Genomic DNA, 20,621 nt, shown 5'->3' with positions numbered 1-20,621 from the left:
TATGGGGTCACACAGAGTCGGACACGACTGAAGTGACTTAGCAGCAGCAGCAGCAAGCCACAGGATAATGCAAAATCTCAGGAACACTGTAACTCGTGAAACATGCTGGGAGACCATTTCTCTAAGGCAAGGACAGAAAGTTCCTCACCATATAATAAAGTGTGTTTCTTCTGTGCACCCAGTACTTGCATTTAGTCAATGACAAACTATTAGATAAATATCTCCCAGTTGGTATATAAACACTCAAACTAACTGAGTGGGGTGTCCTTTCCCTTCAAACACCTTTCTGCTCTTTCATGCCAATGGCTTTTAGACCTAGGGATTTTAAGTGTATTACTTTTGATTTCATATCTTACTTGAGCAGTGAGGGCTAAGTATTTACAGCTTGAATTTCTCTTGCAGTTCTTATGTTTTTGATCAGTTTCTTATGAAGAGTGACCTTAAAGGGCACCCATATTCCCCCCAAGGCAGAGCTTGTTATTAATACAATGTTAAGGTTCAGTCAGAAGAACACCAAGCATTAGTCCCTCTGTTTTGAAAAGTTCTCTATATTAGCCCCTATTTGCACCTTTATGTAAGGAATCACTGTGTGGGGCAAATGTTCCTTTCTCTAGATAGCTTATAAGCATCTGGATAAATTTACATTAGAAATTCAATTAACTTTATATTAAAAGGTCAATTAACTTGGCCATGGTAGAGACTGTTTTTAATTACTTTTCCTTGTAGGGCTTCTCTTCTTGTCCAAGCACAAGTGACACTATCAAATGATAGTCTCATTGCCTGTGGTTGCCTTAAATTCACATGCAAAACACACTGGAAATGACTGTCTTGGTTAAATGAATTAATAGGACACTCTTTGAGCAATTCATCACTCTTATAATCCTTAGGACATAAAATATCACAAGCAATAATAGAGTATTTTAGCTTAAACACAATGTATTAGATCATTCATGACAGTATCTTTCATTACCTGTCTTTGTTGGTTTCTGTTTTCTTGCTGAAAGATGATAATAAAGTAAAACCACTTTAACAGTCAGTCCTTATTATATTATATCACAGTGTATTTTATGAAAAATGAGCAGAAGATGACATAAAAAACTATCCTTTTCATTAGAGGGCTCTTGGTTATCTTTGTGTTAAGATGTGTTGTATTGCCACAACTGAACTCATTCATGTAGGTTGAGAACAATTACACTTAAGAGACTCAAGAAATCACTATTTAACACTGTGTGACAAGTGGTAATGTACTGTTCACTTGTTACCAAGTGGTAACCTTTACTAACCATCACTCCATGATTGTTTTAAAAGAAAACAATAATAAGGATATCAACACATAAATAATATATATGACTCTATATTATTATATATTAATACATTATGTAACATAAATAATATGCCTATATATTATGTTACTATATATTATTATATATACTATATAATATATATTATCATTATAGTAACTCAGACTTTTAGACGACTAGCAACTTTAAATCAAATACTACTCAGGAGTTTGATATGTGGCAAAGTCTGGAGATAAATTTTCTTATTTTATTTTGTAGAATGGACCTACCTGCACCTTATAAAAGCAGTTTATAAACTTATCTGTATAAATCTCACTACAACCTATGAAGCATAATTCATTGCCCCCATTTTACTGATGGGCAAACTGAAGCTTGTGTTTCAGGCAGGTTCACACAGTTCATTAGCGGCAGAGTTAGAAACTACACCCTCATTAATCTGCCTGTCCAGACTTCCCATTTCCCCTTGGATAAAAGTACTGGTTCTAAGTAGTGAGACCATGAACTACTTATGAAAGGGAGTTGGAGAGTGTGTTGAATGCTTAGAGGGCAGCTGGGAACCTGAGTCAGAGGAAAGGAATGGTTTAGGCTGCAGCAACTCAAAGAGTGGGGCCACAAGAGGGTAAATTAACTATGTCATTAAGCATAGTTTTCTCCACAGTGATGCTTTCTCAATGAAAGAAGCTGTGCATTGATTTACATTCCAGGTGCTTATCTCCTCACACACTAGCAATGGTTCGCAAGTCACCAACCAGTCTATGGATCTCGTTTAAGTGGCATAAGCTTAAGGAATGTCTTTTGAAATTTTCCTTTACTATGAACAGTTAAATCATTTGGTTCAATGTCATCCTCAAAATTATTCTATGTTTTTCCACGCTTTTTATATGTTTAAAAAAATAAAAACATACTTATCCCTATTACAGATAATAATGAAATCTGATGTCCTAGACCCCATAAATATATGGGGACATTAGTCTTAGTTGAAGTGATATGGCTCTTACTAGTTTTAATAAACTAATCTCTTCCAAAAGTGAAGGAAAATGGCTTTTTAAAGAATGAACAAAATTGCCATCAAGCAGCATGATGTCTGGTGGTTTAGTCGCTAAGTCATGTCCGACTCTTGCAAACCCACCCACGGACTGTAACCTGCTACTCAGGCAAGAATACTGGAGTGGGTTGCCGTTTACTTCTCCAGGGGATCTTCCTAACCCAGGAATAGAACTCAGGTCTCCTGCATTTGCAGGCAGATTCTTTACCAACTAAGCTATGAGGGAAGCACATGACATCTGAAGTGAAATACAAATTTTAAAATGCATTGTTCATACCTGCACCACCGCCAATGCTTAGAATCTTAATTTCAGATTTTGTGTCTCCAATCCTGAAAAAAAAATTATACAGTTTAAGAAAAATGTGCCAGGAAGTTTATAAAATCTGATTATCAAGTCTAGTTGAAGAGAACAGATGAAAATTACAGTGAACAAAAATTAGGCCAATATGAAAGGTGTTGATAATTTCAGTGGTTATATTGCTGTCTTTACAAATCTTGGGAAGTAAAGATTCCACTCATTAACAATCTTAAACTGGGAGACTTTTAGAAATAGCACTATAAACATCTCAGAGGTAGAAAATGGCATTTGTTTAAAGACTGTTTGGAGAATAAAAGCAGAAAAAGTGACTTTTGAGTCTGGTCATTACAATAAGCCATTCATTATAAATGGGCTTCCCAGGTGGCTCAGATGATAAAGAATCCGCCTGCAATGCAAGAGACCTGGGTTCAATCCCTGGGTTGGGAAGATCTCCTGGAGAAGGGAATGGCTCCCCACTCCAATATTCTCGCCTGGAGAACTCCATGGACAGAGGAGCCTGGTGGTCTACAACCCATGGGGTGGTAAAGAGTTAGACATGACTGAGTGACAGACACTTCTTTCATTGTAGATGGGAAAAAAGCTAAGGTGATTCATAACTATCTCTATGATAGTTGTCTTCTTTCCTTCCTCTTGCTAACTTCCTTTCAATAGACAAATGTTAATTAAATATTTATTATGTGCCTGTCCTAGGCACTGATATATAAAAATGAGTAAGATACTACTTTTCTCTCAAGTTGAATTGTGAGATAATAAAAGCCAAGTATATGGTGCAATGGTGAGCCGCTCCAGTACTCTTGCCTGGAAAATCCCATGGATGGAGGAGCCTGGTAGGCTGCAATCTGTGGGGTCGCTAAGGGTCGGACACGACTGAGCGACTTCACTTTCACTTTTCACTTTCACACACTGGAGAAGGAAATGGCAACCCACTCCAGTGTTCTTGCCTGGAGAATCCCAGGGACGGGGGAGCCTGGTGGGCTTCCATCTATGGGGTCACACAGAGTCGGACACGACTGAAGTGACTTAGCAGCAACATATGATGCTGTATAGGAATAGAGTGGACTTGATGGACTGGGATGTGATAGTAGGACTTTCTTTAGACTGATGTAAAATATTTTTTAAAAAAATAATGGGTCAGAAAAAAGTAGGAGATGCACAGTGACTGCCACATGTTTCCAATTTGGATGACCAGGTGAAGTCTGGTATCGTAAAAGAAGCTGGGGGATGTAATTTTATGACAAGTTTATGTTTTGTCAGTTTTTTGCTTGTTTTGTGTTTTTAGGGTTTTGGTAAATCTGAATTCAGCAGATATTTGAATATGCAATATTGAAGCTGGGTAGAAGAAAGATTGGGATCAATGATGTATTCTGGAGAATTATCATAGAGTAATGGTCAAAACTAAGAGAATAGATTCTATCACCCAAGAACATTGCAAAGAGAAAAGTAGTGGGATCATGACACAGTACCAGGTTTTAAAAGTAATGGGATAATGGGGGAACACACAAAGAAGACACAGAGGGAAACAGCAAAGCTCAGAGAGATGATTGGAGAATAGAGAAGGAAAAAAAACCAATGATAGTGTCAGAGGCATAAGAATGTACAACTAAATAATAAAAAAGAAGACAACTCTTCGTTGAATTTGGCAATATGAATATCTGATAACAGCAGCTTTAAAGGAGGTTGAGAGTTGGAGTTAGATGGCAGTGGGATTAAAAGTGAAATCAATAAAGGAAAGAAGATACAGAGATTTTTGGAAAAGGATGAAAGAGTGAAAAGGAAAAAGAGGAGGCTGGAGGGGAAACATGAACTGAAAGAATGGTGCTTGTTTGTGTTTTCGGAAGCTAAACAAGCTTGGTTTTTGGCCAGAGAGATAGGAAGAACACAGATTCAACCAGGGTTCTTAAAAATACTAGAAAGCATAGAGTCAAGGACATCTGTGAATGAGTTGCCTTTCTCAGTTCTAATTATCTTCCAACTCATGATCGCGAGTCTTAATATACCCATCCCTGTCTGTGCACTTGATTAATTCTTGAAGATGCTTCTATCTGTGGATAGAATAGTGAGGTTACAGAGCAGAGCACCTAGGCACATAGGTTGAAATCGTAGCTTACTAATATGTTACCTTGAATGAATTATTCTCTGTACCTTTATTACTAAGAAATAGAATAATAATACCTCCTACCATATAGGGTTATAATTATAGTATCTGCTTTTTGAAAGAGTTGTGAGGATTAAGTGACATACTTTATGTGAATCCTTTAGAAATGTGTCTGCACATGACAAGTACCCAACTTATTATTATTCTAAGCACAGCTAAGTAATTTATATGAATCGTTTTTCTAAATTTTTATTATTGAAATACAGTTGATTTACAGTGTCGTGTTAATTACCATTTAGAGCATAGTGATTCAATTTTATGTTGATATATACATTCTTTTTATATTCTTTTCCATTATTATCACAGGATATCAAATATAGTTCTCTGTGCTATATGACCTTGTTGTTTATGAATTCTATATATAAAAGCTTACATCTGCTAACCCCAACCTTCTGCTCCATCCCTCCCAAAATCCCCCCTGCCCTTGGCAACCACCAGTCTGTTCTCTATGGCCATGATTCTGTTTCTGTTTCATAGATAGATTCACTTGTGCCATTTTTAAAATTCCACGTATAAGAGATCTCATATAATATTTGTCTTTCTGATTCACTTCACTTAATATAATCTCTAGTTTATCCATGTTACTACAAATGGCATTATTTTGTTCATTTTTATGACTGAGTAGTATTCCATTGTGTATATACACCACATCTTCTTTAGTCATTCATCTGTTGATGGACATTTAGGTTGTTTCCATGTCTTGGCTATTGTGACTAGTGCTTCTCTGAACATAGAAGTGCACATATCATTTCGAATTACAGTTTTGTCTGGATATATGCTCAGGGGTGGATTGCTGGAATCATATGGTAATTCTGTTTCTAGCTTTCTGAGGAACCTCCATACTATTTTCTATAGTGGGGGCACAAGCTTACATTCCTACCAACAGAGTAGCAGGATTCTCTTTTCTCCACATCTTCTCCAGCAATTGTTATTTGTTGACTTTTTAGTGATGGTCATTCTGATTAGTGTGAGGTGGTACCTTATTTTAGTATTGATTTGTATTTCTCTAAGAATTAGCAATGTTGGGCATCTTAACATTTGCCTATTGGCCATCTCTTGTGGGGTCACTGCTCCTTTCTCCTGGGTCCTAGTGCTCACAGGTTCTGTTTGTGCCCTTGCAGAGCCTGTTTCCCCAGTCCTGTGTAAGTTCTGGCAGCTCTGTGATGTGTTAATGGTGACCTCCTCCAAGAGGGCTTTTGCCATACCCAGGTCTACTGCACCCAGAGCCCCTGTCCCAACAGCAGTCCTCTGCTGACCCATACCTCCTCGGAAGACACCCAAGCAAAGTTCTGTCTCAGTCTCTGTGGGGAAATCTGAATGCAGGTCAAGGAACAACAGTTAGAACTGGACATGGAACAACATATTGGTTCCAAATTGGGAAAGGAGTACGTCAAGGCTGTATATTGTCACCCTGCTTATTTAACTTAGATGCAGAGTACATCATGAGAAACGCTGGGCTGGAGGAAGCACAGGCTGGAATCAAGATTGCTGGGAGAAATATCAGTAACCTCAGATATGCAGATGACACCACCCTTATGGCAGAAAGCGAAGAACCAAAGAGCCTCTTGATGGAAGTAAAAGAGGAGAGTGAAAAGTTTGGCTTAAAATTCAACATTCAGGAAACGAAAGTCATGGTACCTGGCCCCATCACTTCATGGCAAATAGATGGAGAAACAGTGGAAACAATGACAGACTTTATATTTTTGGGCTCCAAAATCACTGCAGATGGTGACTGGAGCCATAAAATTAAAAGACACTTGCTCCTTGGAAGAAAAAGCTATGACAAACCTGGACAGCTTATTAAAAAGCAGAGACATTTCTTTGTCAACAAAGGTCCATCTAGTCAAAGCTATGGTTTTTCCAGCACTTATGTATGGATGTGAGAGTTGGACTATAAAGAAAGCTGAGCACTGAAGAACTGATGTTTTAGAACTGTGATGTTGGAGAAGACTCTTGAGAGTCCCTTGGACAGCAAGGAGATCCAACCAGTCCATCCTAAAGGAAATCAATCCTGGATATTCATTGGAAGGATTGATGCTGAAGCTGAAACTCCAACACTTTGGCCACCTAATGCAAAGAACTGAGTTATTTGAAAAGATCCTGATGCTGGGAAAGATTGAAGGCAGGAGGAGAAGGGGACAACAGAGGATGAGATCGTTGGATGGCATCACTGACTCAATGGACATGAGTTTGAGTAAACTTCAGGAGTTGGTGATGGACAGGGAGGCCTGGCGTGCTGCATTCTGTGGGGTCGCAAAGAGTAAGACACTACTGAGCAATTGAACTGAACTGATTGGCCATCTCTAGTAACTCAGAAGGCTAAGAATCTGCCTGCAGTATGGGAGACCGGGTTTGATCCCTGGGTTGGGAGGATCCTCTAGAAAAGGAAATGGCAACCCACTCCAGTTTTCTTGCCTGGAGAATCCCACAGACAGAAGAGACTGGTGGGCTACAGTCCATGGGGGTGCACAGAGTCAGACATGACTGAGCAACTAACACTTTCACACTTTTCATCGGCCATCTGTAATGAATTAACTCTGAATTCTTACAACACCTCTGTGAGTTAGATACTATTATTATTCCATTTCATATAGTATGATGATAACTAAGAATTATTGAAAAGTTGCTATTTTCCAGGCAAGGATCTAAATGCGTTACATGTGACAACAACAATAAGCTACTATTTATAGCTATATACTATAGCCCTCCTCACTCTGCTCTCTATCTCCAGACAGGTGATTGAATAATTCTTCCCTGAGGAAATAACCCATCTCACTGATAAACTTATCTCTACTGGTACCTGAGAATCCTCCATCAAGAGCTAAGTCCATATCTAACTACTACAACGAAACAGCTGCTCAACAGACTATTTCAGTACATACGCAAAGAGGATATGGACCAAATTTTAGTGCCTCATTATTTAACTGGACGGACAACCAACGCTTATCAGGTAGTTGGGGAGCTCCCCTAACATGGTGGTGGTGGTGGTTTAGACTAAGTCCTATCCAACTCATTACAACCACATGGACTGTAGCCCACAAGACTCCTCTGTCCACGGGGTTTCCCAACCAAGAATACTGGAGTGAGTTGCCATTTCCTTCTCAATGGGATCTTCCCAACAGAGGGATTGAACCAGGGTCTCCTGCTTTGCAGGTGGTCTCAAGCATTGCAGACTGATCCTTTAATGACTGAGCTACCAGGAAAGCAATGACAAAGAGACCAAAAGAAAGAGAAAAGATGAATTCAGAAGAAACATGCAGAAAGCAGAAGAAAATTTTATAATAGAGAAAAGAAGGTAGACTATCTTTGAAAGATGAACAGGATGCTATAAAAAAGGAATATTCTTGGAAATTAAAAACACAATACCGAACAATAGAGGGCTGAAAGATAAAATACGGAGAAACTGGAAACGTAAGAAAATTAGAGAACTGATTTAGGAGGTCCTCTGTTTGATGAATAAAAGTTCCAGAAAGACCAAAAAAAGAGGGGAGGAATAATTAAATAATACGAAAGCTTCCCTGAACTGAAAGATCGGAATCTTAATTGAAATGGCCCAGGGACTACCCACAAAAATGGGTGAAAAACACCCACACCATAAGTCATTATCTTAAAATTTCAGAATACTAGATATAAGATAAGATTCTAAAAAAAGAACCAAAAACAAAACACAGTATCAAAAGGTCACAAGCTAAAGATGAAGAATCTGAATGGCATTAGGTTTCTCAGTAGTAACTCTAGTGGCTATGGCAGTGGTTTAGTCGCTAAGTCGTGTCTGGTTCTTGCAATCCCACGGACTGGAGCCTGCCAGGCTCCTTTGTCCATGGGATATTCCAGGCTAGAATACTGAAGGGGATTGCCATTTCTTTCTCCAGAGGATCTTCCCAAACCAGGAATCGAACCTGGGTCTCCTGCATTGCAGGCAGATTCTTTATCGACTAAGCTATGAGGGAAGCCCTCTAGTGGTTATAAGACCATGGAAAAATATCTTTAAATTTCTGGTTAAAATCATTTTCAGTGTAGAGTTTTATACCCTATCTAACTCTAACAAAGATGAGCAGAGAGAAGGCATTTTTAAACATACAAACTCTAAAAAAATTTACTTCCCATGCACTCTTTCTTAGAAAGCCCTTAAAGGATTAGCAGGGGGGAAAAGATTAAAGAAACCAAGAAAAATGCACCATGGAATTCAGAATCAGAGAATTTAGTATTGGAGAGAGGAGAAGAGAATTTCTATAAGGTGAAATAAATTCCCTTATCAGGCCAAAACCAAATCAAGCCAAACTGGGAAAAAAAGGAACAGAGAAGTCCAGAAACAATGTTCCCATGAGGAAAAATTAACAGATTACTTGATCTGTTGGAATATATTGAGAGATTAATATTTCTGTTTGGAGTATAAATAGTGATAGGTACATAGAAAACTAAGAATATAAACTAAAATCAATAGGTAACTCTAGGAAAAACAAAAAGTTATACATGAAATGGAATGTAATGGTAGTATAAATGCACTGTTCAGTTATGAATAATATGTACAGACAAAATGATATGATATAAACTAATAAAAATTTAGACATACGTAGGTTTTAGAAAAGGCAGAGGCACCAGAGATCAAATTGCCAACATCCGCTGGATTATGGAGAAAGCAAGAGAGTTCCAGAAAAATATCTATATCTGCTTCATTGACTATGCCAAAGTCTTTGACTGTGTGGATCACAATAAACTGTGGAACATTCTGAAAGAGATGGGAATACCAGAGCACCTGACCTGCCTTTTGAGAAACCTGTATGCAGGTCAGGAAGCAACAGGTAGAACAGGACATGGAACAACAGACTGGTTCCAAATAGGAAAAGGAGTACGTCAAGGTTGTATATTGTCACCCTGCTTATTTAACTTATATGCAGAGTACGTCATGAGGAACGCTGGGCTGGAAGAAGCACAAGCTGGAATCAAGATTGCCGGGAGAAATATCAATAACCTCAGATATGCAGATGACACCACCCTTATGGCAGAAAGTGAAGAGGAACTCAAAGGCCTCTTGATGAAAGTGAAAGAGGAGAGTGAAAAGGTTGGCTTGAAGCTCAACATTCAGAAAACAAAGATCATGGCATCTGGTCCCATCACTTCTTGGGAAATAGATGGGGAAACAGTGGAAACCGTGTCAGACTTTATTTTGGGGGGCTCCAAAATCACTGCAGATGCTGATTGCAGCCATGAAATTAAAAGACGCTTGCTCCTTGGAAGGAAAGTTATGACCAGCCTAGATAGCATATTAAAAAGCAGAGACATTACTTTGCCAACCAAGGTCTGTCTAGTCAAGGCTATGGTTTTTCCCGTGGTCATGTATGTATGTGAGAGTTGGACTGTGAAGAAAACTGATCGCCGAAGAATTGATGCTTTTGAACTGTGGTGCTGGAGAATACTCTTTGAGAGTCCCTTGGACTGCAAGGAGATCCAACCAGTCCATTCTAGAGGAGATCAATCCTGGGTGTTCATTGGAAGGACTTATGCTAAAGCTGAAACTGCAATACTTTGGCCACCTCATGCGACGAGTTGACTCACTGGAAAAGACTCTGATGCTGGGAAGGATTGGGGGTAGGAGGAGACGGGGACAACAGAGAATGAGATGCTTGGATGGCATCACCGACTCAATGGACATGAGTTTGAGTGAACTCCGGGAGTTGGTGATGGATAGGGAGGCCTGGAGTGCTGTGGTTCATGGGGTCGCTAAGAGTCGGACACGACTGAGCGACTGAACAGAACTGAACTGAAGGTATATATGCATGTATAAACACACACACATATACATACATGCTATATATGTACACATATATGTTGTATTGACATGGTGGGGAGAGAAATGTGCATGTTTATTTAGCACTTTTAATACATCAAAATTAAGGAAGAGAATAACATGTTATTTAAAATTAGGAAAGAAAATTACATAAGAAATAACTAAATGATTTCAGAATGTTGAAAGTCATTGTCTCTAGAGAGCATGAATCAGGAATGGGAGTGGTTAGGGCAGGAAACCACTATTTTTGTTGTTGTTGTTACTATAAAGTTTTCAGAATCATTTGACTTTTTAAAATATGAACATATCTTGCTTTAATAAAAATGAAAAAGTAAGCAGACAGGTTGCCTATTGATAACTGATAAATAACAGAGTCGGACACGACTGAGCGACTGAACTGAACTGAACTGAACTGAACAGCTTTGAAAGTCCTTTAGCTAAATTTCATTTCACATCACTTTCAGAAAAAAGTTTAAAAAAATATGATTCAGATGATTTCTAATTGGATATTACCACTATAAGGCAAATTTAGTTACGCCTTTGAAAATTCTTCAGTAGTTTACAGATTTCACATTCAGTATTTCAAATTAGATTGCATACACTTGAAGACAGGACAGGGGGTCACCATTCATTATGTTCTGTGCATCCATCATATGTCTTCAAACCAAACTGATGGCTGAAGTAAACTAAGGATCTGCATAACCACAGACTAGAACACAGATGCTTAGTACTGCAAAAGAACTCAGAAATCAACTTATTACCTTCAATTTTGGAAATGAGCAAAAAGACCCAAAGAAACTATAATTTGTTTTTGGACAAAAAATTATTTGCTGTCTGCTTTGATTTTTGCTTTATTTTCTATTATGTGTGTGCTCAGTCACTCAATCATCATGTCCAACATTTTACAATTCCGTGGACTGTAGCCCACCAGGCTCCTCTGTCCATGGAATTTTTTCAGAATACTGGAGTTGGTAGCCATATCCTCTTCTAGGGGATCTTCCCCACACAGGCATCAAACCTGTGTCTTCTGCATCTCCTGCATTGGCAGGTGGAATTTTTACCACTGCGCCACCTGTGAAGTCCTATTATCCTATTATTTATTAATATATAACACTCAGTTTAAAAAAAATTGAAAACTGAACCATGACAAACAAAAGATAGAAAAGGAAACAAAATTCCATATATTATATATCCAACAGTGCCTTCTCTAGTCAGGCAGATTTAACTGCCCTGGTGAAAGAATTTCAGGCCTATAACAGAAAAATCCAACAAAAAGACTAAAATATCAGTTGTTTTTTTTCTTTTTTTGGCTGTTGCAAATTGGATCCACAGTCATTTTCCCCAGTTTTCCATCATTATTTCCTGAAGCAGAGTCAGGTTACAGCAATCCGCCCCCAGATAGGTGATTTGATTATCTTTACCATGTGGAATCTGTTACTCTCATAATGCTTATCAGCTCTGGCACAAATTGAACACATTAATCACCAAAAAAAAAAGAAGCAGTCTGCCAGAAGGATAAGAACTAGTGAGTTTCATTGATAATGGAAAAATGCTTTGGTAGGGCCACATTGTTAATATTAACTTGAAAGTAAAAAGACAATTTTTCATTTGGAGAGTGGTAACTATGATAATGGATAAGGAAAATGAATTTAAATGGGTGTTAGAAGAATTGAGAGGCATCCACCCACTCAATCCCCAGGGGTAAACAGTATTTGGTAATTATTTGATTCTAATTCAAAGAACACTAGACTCGGATTTTTTGAAACATAAAATTTGGAGGAGGGCCGAAAAATCTCATCTCAAAGATTTGGATCTTATCTTTTCCCAAAGGAACGTGAATTTGTGTCTTCAAAGGGTTAACGCTTATCTCCGAGCAGCTTGAAATCCGCACAAATCAGAGCTTTTGAATGTTTCTAGCGATCGGCTCACTGAAACACGGCAGAAGGGGCGCAGGGCCGCTCGGGGACAAGCCGAACTGCCATCAGTTCCTCTTATCCCGCAGCCCAGCCTGCCGGCCGGGCATGACCCATCTATCACTGCACAGAGCGCGCCCAGGCTTGTCCCTTGCACAAAAGACGGCCTGTGTTTTCTGTTGCTGTTACCTTGCTATTATGCCCGGCAGCTTCTTGTCCATGAATTCCTGCATACACTGGTGCTCCGTGGAATTGATGAGAAACCTCCGGAAAGACTCAACGTATCTGCTGTGGTTGGTAAACAGGCTCCTCATGGAAGATGCCATTTTTGGTTTTCAGAGAGACAGGGAGGGAAGGGACGTTTGACTTCCTTCCTTTCCCTTCCTAGTTCCTTCTTTCTCTCCTCACCCCCCACCAGGCTCTATCCAAAAAAAAAAAAAACAAACCCCACAACAGGCCTGCTTTGAATTGAAAGTACTGGCAGGCTGGGTGTGCAAAAGCTGATAATAAGTCAGTATTCGAACAGGACTTTGCCCCTGAGACTTCACCCGGCCAATTACCTTAGAAGAAAAGGAGGTGGTAACGCAGAGCAGGAAACCCACTGCTGAAACTTGCTTTAATACTCAAGTTCAGAATGTTGTAAAAGCAGACAACATTCAAATCACTTCCTGTTTTGGCAGCAGCTGCCTCGGGTAAGTTCCCAATGGGAAAGTGGCCACCAAAGCGGTAACAATGACGCAAGAAACAGGCCAGTTCCAGGCTTTCCTTGTCTTCTAGAGAAAGCTGCTAATCTTTGACAATAGATTGTCATCTGCCTCCAGGCTTTCAGTAGGAGAGTTTCCTGCCTTCACACCGCAGCACCTTTAAACTTGAAACTCTGCTGCATTTCTTCAGGTGCTGGTTAGTTTGTTGTGATTCAGGAACGGAGCTTTTGGGTTGGCCATAAAGGTCATTCGGGGTTTTCCATAAAATGGTACACCGAAACCCTAAGTGAACGTTTCGGCCAACCTCAAATTAACTGAAAGGTCTGAGAAGCCTGTTTGGGGGATGAGGATGATGGAGGGGATGAGGAGTATGAGAGCCCAGTCTCAGGGAAAGAATGCAGGACACTAGAACCCTTCAATCCATTGGAAGCTTTCCCTAAGTACTTCTGAACAAGGGATCCTAGACTTTTAGGGCTGGATGAGTCTTTGGAGGCCATGTGGTGTCCCCTGTCAAAAGACTCAAAGTGTTTGAGCCTTTTACCTAGGAAATGGTCTTTAAGAAGGCCACCCCTATACCAACATGGGATATTAATAATAATACGATCCAAATCATGGAGCAGTTATGAGAATTAAATTAATTCATACACCAGTCTTAGAAATGTGTCTGCCTAAACCATTCTCCTCTTCTGATTCTGTTCCAAAGCTGCCCTCTCAGCATTCAGCACACTCCTCAACCCTCTTTTATAAGCACCTCATGGTCTCGCTACTTAGAGCCAGGGCTTTTATCCAAGGGGAATGGGAAGTCTGGGATGAACTGTGGGAACTTTACTGAAATACAGGCTTTGGTTTGCTCATCAGTAAAATGGGAATGAGTTATGTTTCAAAGGTTGTAGTGAGCTTTATATAGATAATATTTATAAAGTCCTTTAAACATGTTATTACTGCTTAAGGGGCAGGCTGGTCCTTTCTGCAATAATAAAACAACAAAAAAGCAGTTATTTTATTTATGGACACTGAAAATTGAGTTTAATATTTATTTTCCCTTGTACCAAATACTACTTTTCTTCAGATGTTTTTCTGATCATTTAACAATGCAAAAGTTATTCTTAGCTCGTGGGCTGCACAGAATCAGGTGCTGGCCTGCATTTGATCCTTGGGCTCTGGTTGTACTTGTGTGCTTGTGATCAGTCACTCAGTCATGTCTGACTCTTCGTGACACCGTGAAGTGTACCCACCAGTCTCCTCTGTCCATGGAATTTTCCAGGCAAAAATACAGGAGTATTAGACAATCCAGGAGTGGGTTGTCATTTCCTCTTCCAGGGGCTCTTCCCCACCCAGGGAATGAACCCCTGTCCCTTGCATCTCCTGCACCAGTAAGCAGACCCTTAATCTAGCTCCTAGGCCTCCCTCCATACCTGTAACTGCTTAACTCCCATCTCTATGCAGCCAGCCTCACCCTCTTCATGCTGACTCCCACGAGCTTTAATTCATCTATTACCATTATCCACTCTTCTATTTAGACCTCATTCCAGATCATTCATTCATGTAATTCATTTGCTGAACAAATATTTAATAAGGGTTTACTGTGTGCTATTCTGCTGAGAAAAATTAACCTTAATCTTGATCTTCCTACTGAAAACTACCTTTAACTAAAACTTCACTTGAGGCCATCACCGTCTAATTTACTGTCACATCTTCCCCAACAACCTGCTTTACAGATGTGGATCACTAGGATTTCCTCTCCATTCTCATTGCTTCCATGATGTTTGAGATTCCTGCCCACCCACCCTTTTTTTTTTTTTTTAACATATTGTGCTATTTTTCTTACTGGCTTTCCTGTACTGGGAGTCACACAGATCCTAGCCAAGTTTATTGTCACTGCCAAATTCAGTTTTTGAAAGCACAGTTTTGATAAAGTCACTCCTTTCCCCCCAGATATCTACTGTCTGTCTCCTCACTGATCCCCAAGTCCAAGACTCATTCTGTAACCCACCCCCACCTCCAAATCATTTAGATTTATGTTTCAGTTTTCTTGAGACTCGCCATTGGATCCCTGCAAACTCTACTGCTTATCTGAATATGTTCCTGTGTTTGCTGCCTGGACCTCTCTTCATAATAGATCCTCCCTGTATATAAAGTGCTGCTTCCTCTGTTGCCCCACCTACGAAAAATTTTCCCATTCTTCTTAAGCTACCACTTTCATGAAGCCTTCCATATTTCCCTCAAAAGGATTAGCACCCGTGTACTTAATTTCTGAGCCTCTTGTAACTTTGATAATATTTGTCTTTGTGTCATGGTTTATTAATGTGTTTGCGTCATTTCCCTGGCTGGTCCCCATGTGATTGCTAGTTCGGAGAGATAGAAACTGTGTCACAACTACTCTCTCTGACATGTGCTGCTCACAGTAGGCTTTCAGTTATTTTAAACAATTAAAAATGTGCTTGATCATTTTCACTCTGAAGATGCTTTCCATAATCAGAGGTTCTTCAACCTTTTTCTTGTTGGACAACACTGACTATTATTAACATAATCAGAGTTCCATTTACTGACTGTTAATGTGCCAGGAATATGTGAATCTTTTCAAATTCAGTATAGGATTTTTTACTTTGTAGTCCTTCTGTGAATGTTCCTACATGACAGATAAGAAAACAGATTCTGAGGGGTTGGGTCCTTTGCTCAGTGTATCGAGGATGTTATAGGCTAGACATGTAACTCCAGTCTGTCAAATCCCAAGACCAACAGTCTCACAAGTCTTTATATTCAGCCAAAATCTGCACACACTGCCCCCTATAATTTCTACATGACACTCTTATCTCTGATTGTTTAAACAGAATGATTCTAATTCCTTTTCCATATAACTAACCCATTAAAAATTTTGAAATTGACTTATGGAATAGCCCTACTCCCAAAGGCGTCTGTTCCATAGTAATTCTTAGTCCATTTGGACTGTTCTAACAAAAATACTTCAGAATAAGTGACTTAAACAACAACATTTATTTCTCATAATTCATTTTTAAAATATTTATTTTTGGCTGTGTTGAGTCTTAGTTGGCACCTGGGCTCTTCCATTGCAGCTCATAGTTTTCTCTCTATTGTAGCTCCTGGGCTCAGTGGTTGTGGTTCAAGGGCTTAGTGGCCCCACAGCATGTGGAGTCTTAGTTCCCCAACCAGGGCTCAAACCCATGTCCCCTGCATTGCAAGGCAGATTCATAACCACTAGACTGAGAAGGAAACCCCTATTTCTCATGAAATAGGGACTGGAAAGTCCAAGATCAAGACCTAGCAGATAGATGTAAGGTGAGGACTCATTTCCCAGTTCTTAGACAGCCATCTTCTTGCTACATCTTTACCCATAAGAAGGAATAAGCAAGCTGTCTGAAATTTCTCTGAGAGCATGAATCCCATTTGTGAGGGTTCTACCCTCATGATCTAACACCTTCCAAAGAATCCCTGACATCCAAGAACAATCATATTAAGGATTAAGATTTCAGTATATGGTTTGGGTGGGGAAGGTACACAAATATTGAATCCATAACACTTCCTAATTATTTTCTTTATAATATATTGCATTTTGTAAAATATATAGCTTTATATAATGCATTATGCTGGTCTCCTCTTTTGGACATACTCTAGTTTCTCAGAGTTTCTTTAAAAAATGATGTTTGGAGATAAACAGTATCTCAAAGATTACCTGACCAGTGCAGAGTATTAGACTAGACTTGTGTTTCTCAACGATGTTATGCCTAACCTAATTTCTTTCAGCTGCTCTACAGATGGAAAAAAAAAAAAAAGGCACTATGACAAATAATCTAGAAAGTACTGTATTTTAATAGCTCCCTCTGGATATTAATAAGTGTATATTAAAGGTTTCTGAAACCTTTGTCACATACCCTGTTGAAATGCAGATACATTGTGTCTGTGGCATTTCTCTGATTAGGCATTTAGCCCCTCCAAGAAAAAAGAGGAAAACTTGTTGCTTTCAGAATGACTTGCACTTGACTAAATGCTGGTTTTAGCAATCACAACTTCCTTTTAAAATTGCATTTAGAATATCCATTTCATAATCCAAAACTCATCTGGAATGTCGTGGAGACTAAAATATCTAGTTGCTGGTTGGAATTACTAAGTTTTGAGAGTCCTCTTTTCCCCTCTTTTTTGCAAATTTGGGCAAGCAGATTAGCACATCTGTCATTTGCCATGACTTATCAAAGATTAGTGGCAATAGCATCATTATTACTGTTAGAGAGTATTTCAGTACATTGCGATCCGATTCTTCAAGGCCTTGAAAGATTGTTAAATTTAGAATTCTTCAATTCAGTTCAGTTGCTCAGTCGTGTCCAACTCTTTGCAACCCCATGAATCACAGCATGCCAGGCCTCCCTGTCCATCAGCAACTCCCGGAGTTCACTCAGACTCATGTCCATCGAGTCAGTGATGCCATCCAGCCATCTCATTCTCTGTCGTCCCCTTCTCCTCCCGCCCCCAATCCTTCCCAGCATCAGAGTCTTTTTGTCAACTCGTCCGTTGCATGAGGTGGCCAAAGTATTGGAGTTTCAGCTTTACCATCAGTACTTCCAATGAACACCCAGGATTGATCTCCTTTAGAATGGACTGGTTGGATCTCCTTGCAGTCCAAGGGACTCTCAAGAGTCTTCTCCAGCACCACAGTTCAAAAGCATCAATTCTTTGGAGATCAGCTTTCTTCACAGTCCAACTCTCACATCCTTACATGACCACTGGAAAAACCATAGCCTTGACTAGATTGGACCTTGGTTGGCAAAGTAATGTCTCTGCTTTTTAATATACTATCTAGGTTGGTCATAACTTTCCTTCCAAGGAGTAAGTGTCTTTTAATTTCATGGCTGCAATCAGCATCCACAGTGATCTTGGAGCCCAAAAATATAAAGTCTGACACTGTTTCCCCATCTGTTTCCCATGAAGTGATGGGACCAGATGCCATGATCTTAGTTTTCTGAATGTTGAGCTTCAAGCCAACCTTTTCACTCTCCTCTTTCACTTTCATCAAGAGGCTTTTGAGTTCCTCTTCACTTTCTGCCATAAGGGTGGTATCATCTGCATATCTGAGGTTATTGATATTTCTCCCAGCAATCTTGATTCCAGCTTGTGCTTCTTCCAGCCCAGCGTTACTCATGATGTACTCTGCATATAAGTTAAATAAGCAGGGTGACAAGATACAACCTTGACGTACTCCTTTTCCTATTTGGAACCAGTCTGTTGTTCCATGTCCTGTTCTAACTGTTGCTTCCTGACCTGCATACAGGTTTCTCAAGAGGCAGGTCAGGTGGTCTGGGATTCCCATCTCTTTCAGAATGTTCCACAGTTTATTGTGATCCACACAGTCAAAGGCTTTGGCATAGTCAATGAAGCAGAAATAGATGTTTTTCTGGAACTCTCTTGCTTTCTCCATGATCCAGCGGATGTTGGCAATTTGATATCTGGTGCCTCTGCCTTTTCTAAAGCCTGCTTGAACATCTGGAAGTTCACAGTTCACATATTGCTGAAGTTTGGCTTGGAGAATTTTGAGCATGACTTTACTAGCGTGTGAGATGAGTGCAATTGTGTGGTAGTTGAGAGTCCCTTGGACTACAAGGAGATCCAACCAGTCCATTCTAAAGGAGATCAGTCCTGAGTGTTCATTGGAAGGACTGATGCTAAAGCTGAAACTGCAATACTTTTGCCACCTCATACGACGAGTTGACTCACTGGAAAAGACTCTGATGCTGGGAGGGATTGGGAGTGGGAGGAGACGGGGACGACAGAGAATGAGATGGCTGGATGGCATCACCGACTTGATGGACATGAGTTTGAGTGAGCTCTGGTAGTTGTTGATGGACAGGGAGGCCTGTCGTGCTGTGATTCATGGGGTCTCAAAGAGTCGGACACGACTGAGTGACTGAACTGAACTGAACTGAACTTGAGCATTCTTTGGCATTGTCTTTCTTTGGGACTGGAATGAAGACTGACCTTTTCCAGTCATGTGGCCACTGCTGAGTTTTCCAAATTTGCTGGCATATTTAGTGCAGCACTTTCACAGCATCATCTTTCAGGATTTGAAATAGCTCAACGGGAATTCCATCACCTTCACTAGCTTTGTTCATCATGATGCTTTCTAACGCCCACTTGACTTCACATTCCAAGATGTCTGGCTCTATGTGAGTGATCACACCATCGTGATTATCTTGGTCGTGAAGATCTTTTTTATACAGTTCTTCTGTGTATTCTTGCCACCTCTTCATACTATCTTCTGCTTCTGTTAGGTCCATACCATTTCTGTCCTTTATCGAGGCCATCTTTGCATGAAGTGTTCCCTTGGTATCTCTAATTTTCTTGAATTAGAATTCTTAAATATTCTCTAACCTACTTTGGGCTTCTGTCCCCTATTACGTACCACTTGTTGAACTGTTACTGTGTCAAAGTGCCTTCCATGCATTATCTCACTTAATACTCCTAACCCTCTGGGGATGGAACTATTGATATTTTCAAGCAAGACTCAGAGCAAATAAGTTGTGTGAGATCATATAACTCATGAAAAGAGAGTCTAGATTCAAATTTGTGTTGTTGAACTCCATGTATCATTTTTTTTTTAATTACGTCATATGACTTCTCACTGTTTTTGTACCTTTCCAACATGAAGATTATGTTCCATGTGAGAGACAGTTAGAACAAAGAAAAAGTGGAGTAATTCTGTATTGTTCCAGTTCTCTCTTAATATAATACTTTCTGTGCTAGGTCAAAAAGCAAAGGATTTCCCTTGTTTATTCTTATCACTCTGTATTTTCTTTACCAAAAAAACAGAAAAATGAACAAAAGAGAAGAATAAACATTAGCAAAATTCTAATTTTGATCTGTTTTTATTGTATATAGAATTCTATGGTTCTTCATTCACCCTGATATATGGTCTTCTGAACACTTATTATTGGATTGGCTTCCTATCCGATCCTTAGTAATATACTGCATAGCCTAGCATATATGTATATGACAATGGTAATATTGTTAAATTATCATAATCAAATAGTTAGAAGAGTTCCATTTTGTTTTCTCTTGGCAAGAAAGGAGGAGGAAGATGTTTTATACAGATTGATTGGCTCACTTGATGTGTTTGTTTCTTTGAAGTTTAACAAGTAGGTTGCCAACAATGGTCTTGAAGGGAGGTTTGAAATCAGGAAATCATAGTACATAAAAATTTAGAGTTCAATTAGACTGGTATTTTCAGGCAAAAATAATGGGTATCAGGAATCTTAGTTTCAACAGGACGTTTGACTAAATTTCTCATGAGTATAGAAACAAGCCAAAAAGCAAGAGACTCAGTGCTATACAAGCTTCAGTTCAGTTCAGTTCAGTCGCTCAGTCGTGTCCGACTCTTTGTGACCCCATG

The 20,621-nt window shown here is 39.5% G+C and overlaps 1 protein-coding gene across 2 annotated transcripts in view; it reads right to left on the bottom strand.

Moving 5' to 3' along the window:
- The window catches only part of HNMT (histamine N-methyltransferase), a 40,099-nt gene extending 26,951 nt beyond the window's left edge, over nucleotides 1-13,148 (bottom strand). The window contains exons 1-2 of one of the 2 annotated variants that reach the window (XM_055397464.2): nucleotides 12,711-13,148; nucleotides 2,624-2,676 (exon numbers count right to left, since the gene is read on the bottom strand). In XM_055397464.2, coding sequence (XP_055253439.1) covers nucleotides 2,624-2,676; nucleotides 12,711-12,847 — 190 coding nt within the window. In that variant the 5' untranslated portion in view covers nucleotides 12,848-13,148. The remainder of the gene's footprint in view (nucleotides 1-2,623; nucleotides 2,677-12,710) is intronic. The other variant, XM_055397463.2, reaches the window with a different exon arrangement.
- Between the last annotated feature and the right edge of the window lie 7,473 nt (nucleotides 13,149-20,621).

This window comes from Moschus berezovskii, chromosome 2 (genome assembly GCF_049115385.1).
Source record: "Moschus berezovskii isolate FMDL1 chromosome 2, NW_MosBer_1.0, whole genome shotgun sequence".
Classification (NCBI taxonomy): Eukaryota; Metazoa; Chordata; class Mammalia; order Artiodactyla; family Moschidae; genus Moschus; species Moschus berezovskii.
The sequence above is the reverse complement of the archived record's forward strand: the minus strand, read 5'-3'. Positions and strand labels throughout refer to the sequence as shown.